The 16,923-nt window shown below is 36.4% G+C and overlaps 1 protein-coding gene across 1 annotated transcript; it reads right to left on the bottom strand.

Moving 5' to 3' along the window:
* Window positions 1-692: 692 nt before the first annotated feature.
* On the bottom strand, window positions 693-15,395 carry LOC117949154 (probable E3 ubiquitin-protein ligase HERC4). The gene is made up of 23 exons (XM_034879198.1): window positions 15,135-15,395; window positions 13,653-13,770; window positions 13,066-13,142; window positions 12,630-12,836; window positions 12,429-12,520; window positions 11,575-11,705; window positions 10,860-10,984; window positions 9,431-9,501; window positions 9,178-9,296; window positions 8,961-9,020; window positions 8,773-8,878; window positions 7,046-7,241; window positions 6,060-6,208; window positions 5,789-5,905; window positions 5,527-5,625; window positions 4,328-4,480; window positions 4,032-4,172; window positions 3,696-3,865; window positions 3,535-3,595; window positions 3,042-3,112; window positions 2,750-2,933; window positions 2,548-2,644; window positions 693-1,634 (listed from the first exon to the last, which is right to left on the bottom strand). Exons 1-23 carry the CDS (start codon window positions 15,340-15,342, stop codon window positions 1,396-1,398), a joined length of 2,991 nt encoding a protein of 996 aa, XP_034735089.1. The 5' UTR covers window positions 15,343-15,395; the 3' UTR covers window positions 693-1,395.
* Window positions 15,396-16,923: the final 1,528 nt, after the last annotated feature.

Raw genomic sequence — 16,923 nt, forward strand, 5'->3', positions numbered from 1 at the left:
GTAGGTTTTAGAGTTCAAGCATTTTATATTGAAAATGTATGCATTAGTCTGATGGATGATCTCATCTTAGCTGCTCTTTGTTTCGTCTAACCAGCCAACCTGCAGAATAACAGGGCCATCTAGTGGTTCCTTTCTTCCTTTCTTTCTTTCAATATTATATCTGCAACATGCACACTATACGAAGAAAAGGGTTTATATGGGATTCTGGTTTAAATCTCTCCCTTTCTCTCTCTCTCTTTCTCACACACACACACACACACACAACAAAACACTAGAGATCACACCAGCCGAAACGCCAAATCAGGCCTGATATAAAGTAAACATATAAATACCAGGGAACGTATTCTAAACTTCTTTTTGTGTTTTGTGTTCCTGCTACAGTAGCTACATTCCATTCAACATAAGAGATAATATGTAGCCTATTATTGTTTTTGTATCCCTAAAATTGCAGAGTATTTGGCATTATTTGAATTTGGCACCATCTAGTGGCAGTACCAAAAATGCATCTCTGTCTACAGCCTGCAAACCGATAAAAGTAATGAAGGCTCAGTCCACCTCAGTGAAAGAGGTGTGTGTGTGTGTGTGTGTGTGTGTGTGTGTATATATATATATATATATATATATATATATATATATATATATATATATATATATATATACAGTATAGTTTAAACATTGTGTGACAAAACGTCGTCTGTAATGTCACATTTTATTGACTATGGTTACATGGTATGACGTGCAAACAAAATATACAGTCATGACAAAACAATAGGACAACAGGACCCTGCAGGAATGGAGTACAACTTAAATTTCCTAAACCAAATTGGACATTCTCTTAATAGACCCCTAATGTACACTATTGGCTTATCTGACTGTCATAACAATATTTTCTCCAACCCCATTTACTGTTCTCAATATATAATACAGTCATATAACAGAGCCGTAAACTAGAAACACACATTACCATACAGTTTAACTGACACCTCTAGACACATAATCAGTTAGAACATTAATAATCTTCCCAACGATAAGATTTATTATAGTGTTGTAATGGATTGCATTAGATTCAGCAAGTGTAATAAACTGGTAACTACAGTATTTTGTTTATTTCAAGTTGGGCTGTGAAAAAAAAATCATTTAAAAATTAGACTTTTCCATTTACTTGGAAGATGTAAAAATCAGGAAAATAACATAAATAAATGAAATATCTTAAATTATCAGTTAAAATATAGCATGTTCTATTTTCAGAACCAAAATATCCAATAGATCTTTAAAGTGCCTTCTGTTACGTTGCTACACCGTAGCACTGCTAAGGAAGAATGGCTGAAAATGTAGTCATCTTTTTCAATGTACATGTTTTACAGTCGTCAAGTCATGTACCTTCAGTACCGTGATTTAGTGTAAATCCTGAGGTAGGGCCAGAAATCCTCTCTCTGTTATCAGGGCCTCTGTCAGCCTGTCTCGCATAATCTCCTTGGATGAGTATAAGGGCAGCTCCAGAATAGAGTGACACGTGAGAGAACAAGGAAAGTGCTGATCGTAGTGCTGACCGCCCTGGATTGGCATAACTCGAACTTCCATCTGGACCTGGTCCATGCCAAGAATAGGAACCCTTCTAAAACCAGTCAGGAACCCTGTAGAACAACCGAGAAGGGAAAGTAAGGATCTTCAAGTTACTTTTTGTCTCTTACTGTCTTTGTGCATCACCATCATCTGCTTACCATAGCAGCTATGGTAGATTATTTATTTATTTGATTGGATGGATGATAATTAATTTTACAATTATCTAAGTGAATACTTGATTCTGACTGGCTGCAGGTGGTTATAAGAGGACACCTACTTAGAAGTTCCGGTGAAACTGTCTGTTTACCGTTCTAAATTTATGAATTATTAAAATGGTTTCGTTTCGTGAGACTGAATTGTGTTTGTTGGATGTTGGTGTCGGTGATGTGTCAGTGTCTCTGTATGGGGGCTGCCTGCTCTTATTTCACTGGCTGTCTGGAGCTCTGCGCCCCGCGGTTGCCTGGAAAAGACGTCCATGTCAGAGGCACGGAGGTCCCCCGGGAACCTTATTTTTAGCTTTATAAAACAATATCCGATCACAAGTACAAAGGGAAATTGAGTTATCGTTTGAAAACCCTTTAAAACACAGAAAGGTTTATTAAAAATAATTATTTTGCAATTGACCATGGTGTAAGTGGGTTAATGCTCCCTTTGGTCCATTGCTTCCTGACAATGGACAGCTCAATGGGCATTAAACCTTACAAAATGCTAATACAATGGATACATTTTTCTCCTGATTTACTATTTACAAATATTTCTTTTTACTTTTCAAGCACATGTAACTAATGATTTTAATAATGGCTGCATTTAATTTAGGTCCTAAAGTTCCTGTGCTCTGTTTCTGTCTATACTGGCTTACTAGGCTACCACAATTAACCATATTGCTGTTAGTAAAAAGAATATATTTTTGAAAGGTGCACATATCATTTGTTTGGTTAAAGGACTTTGCAATTAAAAGCTGTTAACATTAGGTACAATACTTACAAAGGAAATCTTTCCTCTTGTCTTCAGTCAGTTCATCAAAAACCTCCCAAAACATCTGCATGGTGGGATAGCCAACACGAAGTTCCCACACTGTGTTCTATTGAAAGTTTTTTTAATTTTTTAATTAATTTTTTGAAATCATGTGAAGATGTAGTAGATAAGTTGCCATGAAAACAAGAGGAGTTTGTGATTGGAAAAGTACCTGTTTCAGTTTCGCCCAGTCATAGACATCTTGGCCCACCAGCACTTGCTGCAGCTCCTCTGGCCGAAACAGCTTCACTAAATCCCTGTCACACACCTGGAAGAAGCCCCGCTTAAACTCCTGAAACACACTCTCCACTGATGTGTTGAAGGCATGTCTCACGTAGGCATCCACAAACTCCTTCCTGTTTAGCAAATTTAAGTTTTAATTCAACAAACATTTCTCTGAGACAGATCTGATCTGGGTGCAGGCCACATACACATCTTAAATTTAAATATATTTAGAGTCTTACTTATTTTGACTTGTCACTGTCTTTCCAGGATTTTGGGGATCAAGGTCAATCTCTGTCCCATTCCAGTCCATCTGTTAATAAATTATGAGAGAGAGGAAGTTAGTGGTATCACTGCCAAACCTTTAGAATAATGTAAGAAAGATAAACGAGACAAAACGGCGAGAAAAAAATTATAATTGCCATTATTTTGGTCAATATTGAAATTAACAGTACTTAACACGATAAGTAATTGACCTTTGGAAAGATGTTGAAATTATTGAACTTAAAAAACAGTTAAAACAGTTAAACAAAGCAACTGTTTGAACTTTTTGAATTCCCCTTCAGAACATGAGACAAAATAAGAGTTTACTTGCAAAATGCAATGTGCAAAATAATCGTTTTTCTCGATTACAGTGTTTTTGTGAGGATTTTGCGATCAAAATTGGGTTAATATTCGATTTCTGCCCTACGAGACACATTACCGGCCATTATAAAAAAAAAGTAAAACACCAACCGAATAAGGCATGTACAGGTTTTCTAGGTCATCTTCATAGTCCAAGACGTACTGCAGACTCCTTAAATAAATAATAAAAAATTTAATAACCCAAAAGTCAAATTATTAGGCATCAATATTAAACCAAAAGATTGTATTAATACATTTAGATGATTACTGACTTTCCAACAACTGGGCTGAATTCCATCATATCCTCCAGTGTCGGCTCCACATCAAGCAGCTTCTTGAACAGAGTCAGTGGGAATGGGAAGTGTATGATACTTTTGTTGTATAAGGCCAATCCACACAGAACCCCAACCAGGAAGAAGTTTGTCTTGTCCTCTTCTTTTGCCTGTATTGATAAAAGTAATCAATTATCATGTATGGGGACTGCATATTGTTCCACTGTTGCTCGTAATCATCATCATTAGCAAAGGAAATAGGAAATATGTTAAATAATGTAAACTCTGAGTCTACTTTTAAATGGTCATAGGTTTCTGTAGGATTTAAAGTCTTACTGTGGAGGGGAACCATGCCAGCGTTTCAGAATCACTGAACATGAACATTCCAGATTTAGTTGACACCATTTCAAGAAAAAAGTGGTGAAAAAGGTCCCTTTTGTAGACGTCTGTGACCTTTGGGTCCTCATCAAAATAGACCTGAGAGAAAGTTATAATTCTTCCTGTTAGGTAGACACTTAGATGAGGGTAAGAAAATGATCATGAGATTATAAGATAAAATTACTGTAGGTGAGTAACAAATATGTACAACATTTGCATATGCTTTAACCATGAGTTCAAAACTAAGTGTTTACCACAAGTGGCTTCTTGTAGGCACTGGGATCAGCAGCAGCAAGTTGTTTAAAGGTGCCTTCCAAAAGTGATGCTCGCTTCAGCTTCAGTTCGAAATAAGGATTTGTCTCGAGAACCCCTCCAAAAGACCGAGTCATATTTGCCTGGTGTTCTTTCTATAATACAATTCAAAGTGTCATTTTAAAAATAATATTCCCATCACAACGTAATTGCTATGTGATATTATGTAATGCACTTATTATTTGAGCTGCATAATTGTTTTTGACCACATGGATGTAGTGCCACAAGCTTTAAAAACAACACCACCGGTCTACCTTTTCTGTATAACAGACCGTTACCATGGATAGAGTTTTTCATCATAGACTCTGGCGGACTATTTTTAAATTAATAAAAAAAATTCTAAATCAACATTATTGCTCACACAGAGCTCATACTGCTGATCAGTGGATCACAAAGGGACAGAGGCAGTGGAGGAAACTGGGATCACTAACAGAGCTTTTGGCAACAATGCAAACATAGCAGAAGTTAGCTCCATGGTAAGCCCACTCATCAGGGAAAGCTGGTATCGACTGGAGAGCCGTGCTCATCAGCTGTAAAATTTACCAGGCTTCCTCAATGGGTCTCTGTATGAGTAGCCGTGTAGTAATCCAGACAGGGGAATGCAGGTCTTAAATCAGAATCACAAAAATCACGATCCTTTTCTATCTTCTGTTTTGATCTCTCTATCTAAGTCCTAGAAAAAATATTAACATTATAAATATTATTAATAGAAATATTAATAGTAGCTGCTAATTGCCGCTGGAGATGAGATTGATGAGGTTGAAGAGTGGCAAGAGTGAACCAATCTTGTAAAGCTACAGACTGTGAAACCAAAACAATGAGCTGAAAGATGCTTAAAGCTTCTTTAGAGCGGGAGAGACTTTCACATTACACATTGTTATTTGACAATGTGAATAATAATTACAATGTAATTAAAAACATTGATTGGTGCAGTATTATAATGATATTGATAGCGTAAGTAGTTTGTCAGGTTAAACATTTTGATCCTTTGTTTATGTAATAGGTCAAACATTTTTTACAGTAAAACAAAATCTGATAATACATAATTATAAAAGTTTATTTATTGGAGATTTCTGATGACCTTGACAATATTGTTTGTATGGTTTACCTAACATAAGGTAAAGTTCAAGGCTCAAGTTACCTGAGTGATTTCGGCATTGATGTCAAAAGCCAGTTTCTTTGATTTCAGATCCATTACAAATGGGAAGTTACAAAGGACAAGTGGGTGATCATCCATATCCTGAAAAAAGAGAATATCATTTACTCAACATTTCTTTAACCTGACCACAGGCTTTTACAAGATTTGATGTTTTTACATGAATGCACACCATATGAAATGTGACACATAACAAGAGAGAAAAGGAGGGAATTAAAAAAAAAGTATATTATCAATAGTTTTTTACCTTGACTTTTGACATTGAATGCCAAATCTGCAGATCCTCGTAAAGAAATGTTTCGCTTATCCCCAAACAAAAAGTTTTTTCTGGGATTCTCTGACGTCCTGCAATCTTGTTGTTGGCCTTTAAAACAGATATATTTAGGTAGTTCATTATTTGAAAGATTGGTGAAAAATAGAAAACATTCTTTGTTGAAAAGTTGAGATAGGTGAGAAGTAGATTACATTTGATGATGTTTGACATTCACAGGGAAAAAATCAAGACAACTGATACTAACGTTGTACATGTACTGGAGGACTTGTAGCAGGTTTCTTAATCTAGAGTTGCGAGGAACAGGCCTATAGGACAGGATCAGGGAGAGGGCCTGCTTCCACACCTTAACATGTCTAACCATGGTGGAGGATGACAGTGACGACCACCAGTCCCCTAAAGAAGACAACATAGAGATTTGTTGACAATGCCAGAGAGCCTTTAACAACTGACCAGATGTCATAGATATGTCTGGAGTCTGGAATGTGCTGTCAGAATATTTAGTTAAATAGTTAAATATGATGCTTTACTTGTCTTAAAATATAGTCAATACATTCATAAAATCAACAATAATTATAAATTAAGAAAATAAAAATGCATTTAATTATATGCCTCAAACAACTCAAAGTTTAAAGCTTTTAGTACACATGAAACAAGCTTTCCGTGATTGCGCACCATGCCTATCCCTCATCTACACAGTTGCTAGTAGCCAAGGAGGACACAGAGGATTAAAAAAACATGATGGACTCTTCAGAAGAGGTAATTATATTTACTCAATTTTCTGCACGTAAAAGTCGCCAGACGACACCATTTTCTGAACATAGCCATACGGAGAAATACAGAGAGCGTTTTGTTGAGCTGATAATCTTATTTATCTTAGTATCAACTCATTTGACAATGGCTTTAATGTAACGGGTATTCATTCATCTAAAAAAGTTACGCACTAAAGCTTTAAAAAGCAGTTTCAAGAACAAAGAAAAAAGATGCATTTTAAAATATGATTTGATTTCAGATTTTACTCTGGGTTATTTCAATAACTAATACTAGTGCAGTGCATGTTCTAAACAGGCATGTTTAGAATGAAACAGCCTTGGCCTCGGTTAAATGCACATTTGTATAATTTTTATTTGTTTTTTCAGGTTTGTATTTTAGGGTTTTCAATAGCATTGTAGGATGTTCATGTTTTACCGTAGGTCATATTCTATTACATGAAACCTCTCAAACGTTCAGTACCTATGACCTGGAGGCTTTCAGTAGACAGTCTTTGCGTGGCAGCAGCGACCGCCTCAGCGAGCTTCATGCTCGGAAGCGGGTGGTGTCTCTGGATCACATGCAGGAGCTCATTGAGAAGCAGGAAGAGCCTCAACCCCTCAACTCCCACAGACGTCTCATCAAAAGAGGGAAGCAAGTGCAAGACAGCAGCTTCAACCTGTTGAGAACATATAATGTTAAAACTGGTATTGGGCAGTAAATAGTACTTAGTAATATATTACTATAATACTATCATGTACTTTACAATAGTGATACAATAATTAGCATGACTCCATCCATTAATAAGCATTAATTAACAGTTAATTACAGTTAAATAATGTATCTAATAAACGTGTATTAACAATGCTCATGTTTGTTCATTTTAAATAAAGTTTGAATTGATACATTCTTTAAGATTAGTTAATGCCTTAACTAACTGTTAACTACAATTAACTAAGTGGTCTATTTTACCATTAGTTAATGCAGAAATAAGCCTTGACTAACTGTTAACAGTTAACCAATGTGTCTATTTTACCATTAGTTAATGCAGTAATAAGCCATGACTAACTGTTAACAGTTAACTAATGTGTATATTTTAACATTAGTTAATGTTAATTAACTAAGCCTAAACTGAAAATAACAGCTAACTTAAGTGTGTAACTATCATTTACAAATGTAACCAAACCAAAAATAAGTCATATGTTGGAGGATGGACAAATATATTGGACAAAAGTATGGGGACAACCATAACCCGTTTTGTCATAATGACATGGCTTGGCTGGGAACCTTAAGACATACATGCTGTCAAACATATTTGTCAACCACCTAGTAATATTAGGAAATACTTTAATTTAAAAGTAAACCCTTAGTTGATGTAATCAAGAGACGTTTGTTTAATAGTGTATGAGTAACTGTTAAGTGATGCTTATTACTGCAATAACTAAAGAAAATAACATCTTACAAACCATTAAATAATTAATTAATCAATACCTTAGTTGGCAGTTTAAATGATAGTTAGACACTTAAGTTAGCTATCATTTTTTACAGTACATTAACTAATGTTAAAATAGACACCTTAGTTAACTTTTATTAGCAATTAGTCAAGGCCTATTACTGCATTAACTAATGATAAAATAGACATTTTAGTCAACTGTAATTTACAATTACTTAAGGCATTAACTTATAGTAAATAATGCATCAATGAATACCTTAGTTAACATTAACAAACATGAGCATTGTTTCTACATGTTTATTAGAAAGCTTATTTAACTGTAATTATTGCAATGATTATTAATGCATTAAGTAATGCTAACGTATGTACCCTTGTTGTTACCATTTATTACTTTCCACAGTAATGAGTAGTGTAAGGGAATAAAATTTCCAAAGCAGTAATTATACAGTTAATAATTCAAGTAACATAATGAATGTGATTTGTTTTTGTCCCAGGTAGGCATTCTTATATGATGAAGTGACGCGTACGCTTGTTTTAATTTTGCAGAAAGAAAGTAATACAATACAATATAACGAGTAACGTAACAATACTAAGTAATATTGTTACTTTTTAAGGAGTAATGAGAGAGTAACATATTACATTTCCTGAGTAACTTGCCCAACACTATAACTGAGTAGATATTACTAAAAGGTTTTATAATTAAACTCCCCACTCTTCCTTGAAACCAAACATACATAGTAACATTTTAGTTTCATACCTGTGTCAAAACATCGTCTTTCTTCACAAGATTCTTGAAAGCACGTTGCAAAAGTGACAAGTTCAAGCCAGAGTACTTAGGTGAGGTCTGGAAATGTTTATCTCCACTGTGAAGATAACAAGTGAATGTATTTGTAAGTTTACTCATCAGATACAAAGAAGAGAAGACCCTGATCAGATGATGTTTACCTTTGGTCAAGGAAGACTTGATTCATGAAGGATGCAGAGGAAAACGTTCTGTGGATTTCCCTGTGAGGTTTTCATATGATTAGTTAATAGCACTGAGAATACTGTGTCAATGGTAAAGGAGCCAAATGAAATAACAGTCATAAAACACTCCATTATTCAACCAACCAGTTATACATGTATATTAAGAAAATAAAAAAATGCTAATGCTGGTACTTACCGTTTTATCTTTTTTGATGATTTTAAACCACATTTAGAGACCCATTTGTCAATCATGCCCTCAAAAGAGTGCTGTTTGACATTGTTGACACTGTCAGTGTTTGACTTCTCATCAACTTCCTGTGAAAAAAACCAAAAAGAATTAATGTTTGGTTTAGGGAAATAACTTCACAGTAAAAAAAAATGTGTAGGGGTTAAGGTATTAATACACCTCCCACAGTTATGGTCTTTATTGTTTGTATATGTGTCGGTACCTGAACAGGTGTGCACATTGCAAACGAACAGTTCCCTCCTGCGTAGATGGCTCTAAGTATGGGACTGTCGTCTGGAATATTATTAGAATACAGGTTATCTCTATCCTTGAAATAAGGCTACTGTCCCTCTCTTAATATTGGATTCAGTCAGTTATCCCTAGCTCGCCTGCAGCTATCTTAAAAGGCAGCAGCGGGACTCCTCACTGGTCCCAAGAAGAAAGACCGTGAAATCCATGGCATGCTGAGATCGAAGGTCGCAGTCTCGTCTTGGAATCGATTGCATTTTTCACTTGGTCTTGTCTAGTCATTGTTCTGTTTCATTGCCAAATGAGTTGATACAAAGCTAATAAAGACTATCAGCACCACAAAACTCTGTATTTCTCAGTATGGCTATGGTACGTTCAGAAAATGGTGTTGAACTTCACAGTGCAGAAATCATGCAAAGATCATTGCCTCTTCTGAATAGTTCATCATGTTTTGTGTCCTCCTTGGCTACTGGTAACTGAGTGGAGGAGGTGTTGGGGTGGAGAACGATCTTGAAAGGCTTGTATCATGTGGACGTGCCAACAGTTTTGTTGTCTTTACTTAGAATTCGTTATGGAGGAGACAAAAATTACGCACTATAACACGAACTACCAAAAAGGGGAACGTGGGAGACATGAGAAGAAGCTCTGGCTGTCTGGGAGATGTCAGCCAAATCAACAGTAAAACAATTTGGCTACCACATGCGCAGCATTCAGCAAACGCGCTGCATATACACACAACACAAATACATCCAGTATACGCCAAAGACGTGATGCAAATAAAAATGACAAAAAACGCTGCATCCAGATTACACAATGGAAGTTCTCCAGGCCTCTAGGGGGAGCAGGGCCTGGAGAACTTCCGTGGTGTAATCTGGATGCATTTTTTTTTTTTTGCATTTATTTTTTTTTTTGCTTTCATTTTGCATTGCGTTTATGTATTTGATTGTGTTGTGTGTATATGCAGCACGTTTGCTGAATGTTGCACATGTGTTGTCAATTCAATTAAGTTGTTTCCTTAATTTGCTGGTGTTTTGTCTATTTGCATGTGTTTTCTGTGGTTACAGGGCGTTTGCCCCTGTTGGTCACCGTAGAATGTGGCTCTTTCAGATGAATTTGAGGAGTGCCTATGGTTAACATCTTCCACATGTTATTGTGTCATGCAGTGTGGAACTGCACTGGTCTGGTCTTGACTTGGTCTCAGTCCCCTCAAAATCTTGGTCTTGTCTCACTCTTGCACTCTGGTCTTTTTTTCACAATTATGCTTATATGTCTACTTAATTAATAAGGTAATTATAAAATATTTTCTTTAAATGTTTTGTAATAATTTTTTAATTTGGATACAATACCCAATAATATGTATGACTTTTCTTGACTGGAATCAGTTCTTTTAGAAATGCAGTTACCCTGGGGCAATTGAACAGGTAGCGGCACAGACTGATGACTCTCCTCTCGATGTCCCAGCTGCCCCTGCTCTCCACACCCAAAGGAGTAGACCCTCTTGGAGTCTGTCAACACTAATGTGTGATGTCTGATTGAGAAAAACAATATAGCACAAACAGTATTTTAATGTCAACAAAGATGACTTTACAGCATTTATGCAGCCTCTTTTTGCAGCTGACAAAGCCTCTATTTCACTAGACTGTAATGTAATAAACTTTCTACTGTTGATAGAAGGGGCATGAACATCAGAAGGAATGTGTAATAAATAGAAATGCAACCTGAGAATATGAACCAGTTGATGAAATTTGTAGTCAAATGTAGATTTACACACAGGACGAGGCAGTCACACACCTTTCCTGGAGACTGAATTTCTTTCAAAATGTTAAGGTATACAGCCTCAAATGCAACATTATTCTCATTAATAAAGTATTTCATCTTATCTAACAGAGCTATGCAAAAATGGATTCTCTATCATTGTTTCCTGTGTGATTTTAAAGTGTTTGAATGGACCTAAGAGGTCTTACAAACTGATTTCAAGAAATATTTAACTGTGGCATTTGTAAGCAAAAATGGGAGGCCATGTTTTTTTCACAATTGGAACATGTAAAAATAAATCATCAAAACATGCTTGGACTCCAATGGTTATGAGCTGAATTGCTGAATTTAATTGTACTGTACCGTCCACAAGCAATCTTGATGGCCTTTGCCCCCCAAAGTTCTGCAACAAGCCGAGGTCGTAATTCGTCTCTGAATGAGTTGTGCCCAAGCTGTCCATAATGACCAGAGCCAAATGTAAACACTGCACCAGTCTGAGGAAGCAAACATACTACTATAATTTCAAATTACACTTATTGTTTATTGTTATTATTTACATATCTATGGGTGATGAATTTTCTCTCACAAAAACACATGTATTAACACCCTTTTTTAATCTTGCTTCTAATGCCAAGTATATATATATATATATCATGATCTGTATATGATAAATAATATTGCAATATTAATAAGTGATGTGTGATTGCCTCAAAATAATGATCAGTTTTGCATTTTTTTGCTGTTGGATCATCCAACCATGCCTGTTGAATTTGGGGGTTGGTTCTTTGAATCCCTGGATGCATGTTTTCTTTCATCAGTGAGTAGAGTTAGACCACTACAGAATATACATGCTGTACTTGTAGAGCTCACAAGTAAAATGACCACACAGTCCTGGATGTCTTGTGGGCGTGGGGATGTATTGGTGAGGCAGGAAATATTTTCTGGATTTTATTGCAGTAGCACTTCATGATGGAATAACCATGACATGACACCTAAATTATAGGACCTTTTTCACTATAAAGTATGTCATTTTTAAAGTGCTCTGCTAAGTGTGGATTTCCTTGTTGTTATCTTTTGTTGATAGAAAACATATTCCATCATTTTCGTCTCATTTGTAGAGTAAGTTAGAACTATTTTCTCTTACACATTTGCATACCAGCAATTAAAATGTGGTAGGTTACAACATGGGACTTTTTAGCCAACTTTCTTTGTCTAACCTTTGTCAAAATGGCAGTGTGGTTCTTTCCACAGGAAATGTGAATAGTTTTCTTAGAGTTCAGATAATGAACTGGAGTTGGTGTAGGTCTGTCTGTAGAAAAGAAATGAACATTTAGGTTTTACAACACTTCATATTTTAATAAATAATATAAGATATCAAATAAGCTATTATATAGATATAATGACAGCTTTTTGTTTACCTGTTGTGTCTCCCAGCCCGAGCTGTCCACAGTGGTTTCTGCCCCAGCCAAACACACCTCCAGAGACAGAGAGGGCAAAGCTCTGCTCTCCCCCTGCAGCGATCTGGACCAGGGGGAGGGCTGACAGGGATCGGAGGTGTTGGGGTGAATTGGCGCCAGCTGGCCCCTGGCCCCTGGAGTCCTGACCCCATGTATACACCTGACCATCTATTGAGAAATCACACTTTGCTGACACCCTCCATCTTTGCCTTTTGTGAACCACTTTGCAATCACAGTTAGCTTTAAAATAATAATTAACATACTTTACTATTTTAATTATATTATCTTGTCCTTGGCCTATATCTCAGCCCCCATTGGACTTGGACTTGGATGGTGGTAATTGGGTAAAATGAATTGATTGCGTATGACTCTTATTTCAACTTGTTCTTTACTGTACCTTTGGTTAGGGCAACTGAATGCTGACTTCCACAAGCAACCTGAGAAACTGATATTTTACACAAAGCTTCAAGGGGCCTAAGAGAACAACCAACAGAAAAGAAATACATCAGGCTGACTAGCATGAAGTCACATGTGTCAAACTCAAGGTCTGTGGAACAACTTTGGACCATTAGATTTTGTTACGGCCTGTATTTAAATTTTTTGTCATTTTTTTTATAAGTTTTGGTCAAATGTTTGAAACTTTTGTCGTTTTTCCACAGTTTTAGGGTGAGGAACTCATTTAACTGACTTTTTTAGGACTTTATGTCAACCAAACTGTAAGTGAGGAGACTATTTGAGAAATGCAATATTGCAATCAAAGATATTTTACTTTTTTGATTTATTAAAAGCATGTCAATAAACTTTACTTGTCTGGCCCTTGATGTGATTCTCATTTTCCAATGTGGCTGTTAGTGAAATTGAGTTTGACAATCCTGATCCAAGTGAAGACAATTTTTTCAGTCACATTGTTCAAAATCTCTGACATTTTACACATTTTGTATCTAATTCAGTACAGGGATTGGCATAACCTTAGCTGCTCCTTACCTTGGAATGTAGGTGCGAGTTGCGTCTACACAGAGAACTGTTCCTCTCTCAGACAGCAGTGTGACCATATCATCACCACAACTCACAGCCTGAATCTTCTCTTTACACTTCACAAACTCTGAAAGAACACAGATCACAGGAACACAGCAGGTGTAAGTGATGAATCTTAACAGGGGGTTCTCCCAGAATATATATTTTTTTAACATTGCAGATGTCATTTCCTGTGTTCTGTTGCCATTCAACAGGTAGTTTGATACTTTTATCTGGCTATACAAGAATAAGAAAAAAAAATATGGGTACATTATTTAAGGCTATTTTCAACCAGAGGAAGTTGTTGGTCTAAAATCACATATTTTTATTTATTAAAAGTACAGAAATTGATTTTACTTCTAAATTAGAGCCATCTTTAATAGTAACCATTCATTGTTTATTTATACTTTTGGATTCTAAAGGAATTTTAAAGGATTCTTTATGATTGTTTATGTTTTCATGCAATTGCAATTTATGTTAAATTAATTTTTAGCATCTCCAAAATACAATACGCTCATCTTCAAATCCTTTCTACTAAAGAATCACCAGGACCTAAGGCCCATGTCTCAAAGATAATGTTGTTGGTCAGTTATCTTGGTGGGTTGACATTTTTTATCTAACTAAAGACTTAACATGAATCCAAAATATTATTTGCAAATATAATTCCCCACTGCTTACCGGCCTGTAGGTAGTAGCCTAGTCACTAAGGCCATCCAAAGATACAGTGAATCCTAATGTTTTCCTGTGTCGGATGTATAAAGGTTTTAGGCCGCCCTATTGTAGGCCCGGATTAATATGCAACTTCATTTTATACAATATATGTAGCAGGGGGTCCCTGCTGTGTCTCTCTTTCAATAAAGGGTCCTAGGCTTACAAAACACTGAAGACCCCTGGCCTAGTGCACCTCTGCCCCTTTGCATTGGCCTATTTCAGGCATGTCAAAAGTCTGGGTCCCAGATTTAATTGGTTTGTGAAGGAAAAGAGCAAGTCTGCTGTATAAGCTTAAATGTTAACACACTTTGCATTACTCATAATAGGAAATGTTAAAAATGAACATGAGGTTAAGTTATTTTTCAACTTGAAGTTTAAGGTAACCTATTCCATACAGTATGTTTGGTTATCTGCAGAATTGTTTTCACAAGGAACCATTAGCCCCCGGGCATCTTCACAATATAAAAAAGTTTGGACACCCGGAATATATGTTCCCAAAACGCGGGGCTCTGGACTGGAGCGCGTGTGCGCGTTCCAGTCTGTGGATGCAAGGTGAAAACGCGGTTAGGGGTTTCATTGATTTGGGAGATCTCTCAATATACCAGCGGAGTGGATTTATTAATGACGCACGGGCACAAAAACACGGTAACGGTTTGTGGTCCCAAACTTTTAATTAAAAAAAAATATTAGCGAGTAGATCCAACGCACATGGTAAGCTATGGAAATAAGATGAATACTCACTCTTTTTTCCTCTGACCCTTTTACCATCTGTGCTCTCATTTGTGCGAATGATGAATGCATCTCCACTGCTTTTGATGAAGGCCAGCACACTGCGACCTGCTGACACATCCGTGATGTTAAAACTCAGATTTAAAAATGTAACTCGGTCACCTGTTGAGCCATCTCTCAACCAAAAGCCCTGCTCACAGTCCTCTCCCCATGAAAACATTTTGGTGAAGTTCTGGAACCAACAGCTGACTCTTATATAGCTGTCGCTCAGAAACGAAACTTAATTGGTTGATTATGCCAACTTTGCTGTGATGATCAACGGAAAACACAACTTACTAAACATATGATAGGCTATGATGAAACGAAAACAACACGCCCAGTGAGAAAGAGGCAGGTTAAACAAAAAACGAAAGGGAAACTGGAGTTGATAACAGACCAATAACTATGTTTACGCAAAGCCTACAGTAGTTAGACTGTGTTCGATGATTAAATATAGTAAATGCCAAAACTACTGAATTACTCAACTCAGGGTTAATTGGATGAAAAGCTCACACACTACCATGTTACTCAACTTGTCTCCTAGAATAGGAGTTCCAAAAGTGGGGTCCTTGAAGGGCTCCAAGGGGGTTCCCAGCAAAAAGAGGAGTCCCTTCTTTAATTCCATCCCAAAGTAATAAGGTGACATAATGTGACAATTTGGTATTGGATGATGGGTTTCATACACATTCTGTAGTACAATATCTAAAAGTAAAGATCCATCAGATGGGAGACCCTATGAAAAAATCAAATCAAATGGGAGTCTGGGATCTACTTTGTGTCAGTCTACATGAAATAGTTTGGGAACCTCTGTCCTACAAAAAAGCCTACTGATGTCTATTCCCTTCTTCAACGAGACATTCAGATATGGATTTGTGTGAATACTAGTAGTGATAAAGTTATTCATATGGATACTAATGTTACGTTAATACACATTAATACATTTTATGCAGTTGTGCCATTTAACACAATACCCATATGAAAAATTGTCAAATTTCTTACATCCCACCTTCAAAGATAACAGGTAATTCTTACTAAATCTGTACTGTATATCTCATAGCACACTATATGCATATCCCATTTATGTATGTATGAGTTGGATTATTTTACCTCAACATATATTTACCCAGCTGTCTATCTGCAGTAATAAAAATGAGCACAGCTCTTCAACTTATTTTGCATTTGTTCAACAAAATGTGTTGCTTTCTATCTTCACACTCAATTTAGGCCTATGCTTTTTCAATAACTTTGGATCATTGTGTTCAAAGGATCAGCATTTAATTTTGCTATCTAGGGAAGCATACTGTAGGTGACTCACGAACTTTCTTCAGCTGGTTTGATGTTTGATGGTCTTTTACACCTTCTACCAGGATGATGTTGTTTCCTTGAGTTCCGCCTCCACAAACCTTCTCCAGCTGTGCTTGGGTCTTCCCGGCTTTCTTTTTCCCATTGTGCATTCCAGGTTACGGCCTGTTTGTTCGTGCTGGAGAGTGGTTTGATTTGTGTTTTATTGTTTCTTGTTTAGTTATTTGCCAGAGCTCTGTATTAGTTATTGTGTTTGGACATTTCATGAGCTGGCTATGAAGGTTTGAAGTTAATTGCATGCTACTTTTGTGTTTCTCCATGTTTCTGCCCCAACATTTGACATTTAAGTTGAAGATACATACTGTATTTTACTTTTTCAGTATTAAAACAGATTCAAAGCTGTATAACCTGGAGATATGTAAGATGTGATGCAGATTAATTAAACCTGTTTCAAAATGCT

The sequence above is a fragment of the Etheostoma cragini genome, chromosome 8 (genome assembly GCF_013103735.1).
Source record: "Etheostoma cragini isolate CJK2018 chromosome 8, CSU_Ecrag_1.0, whole genome shotgun sequence".
Classification (NCBI taxonomy): domain Eukaryota; kingdom Metazoa; phylum Chordata; class Actinopteri; order Perciformes; family Percidae; genus Etheostoma; species Etheostoma cragini.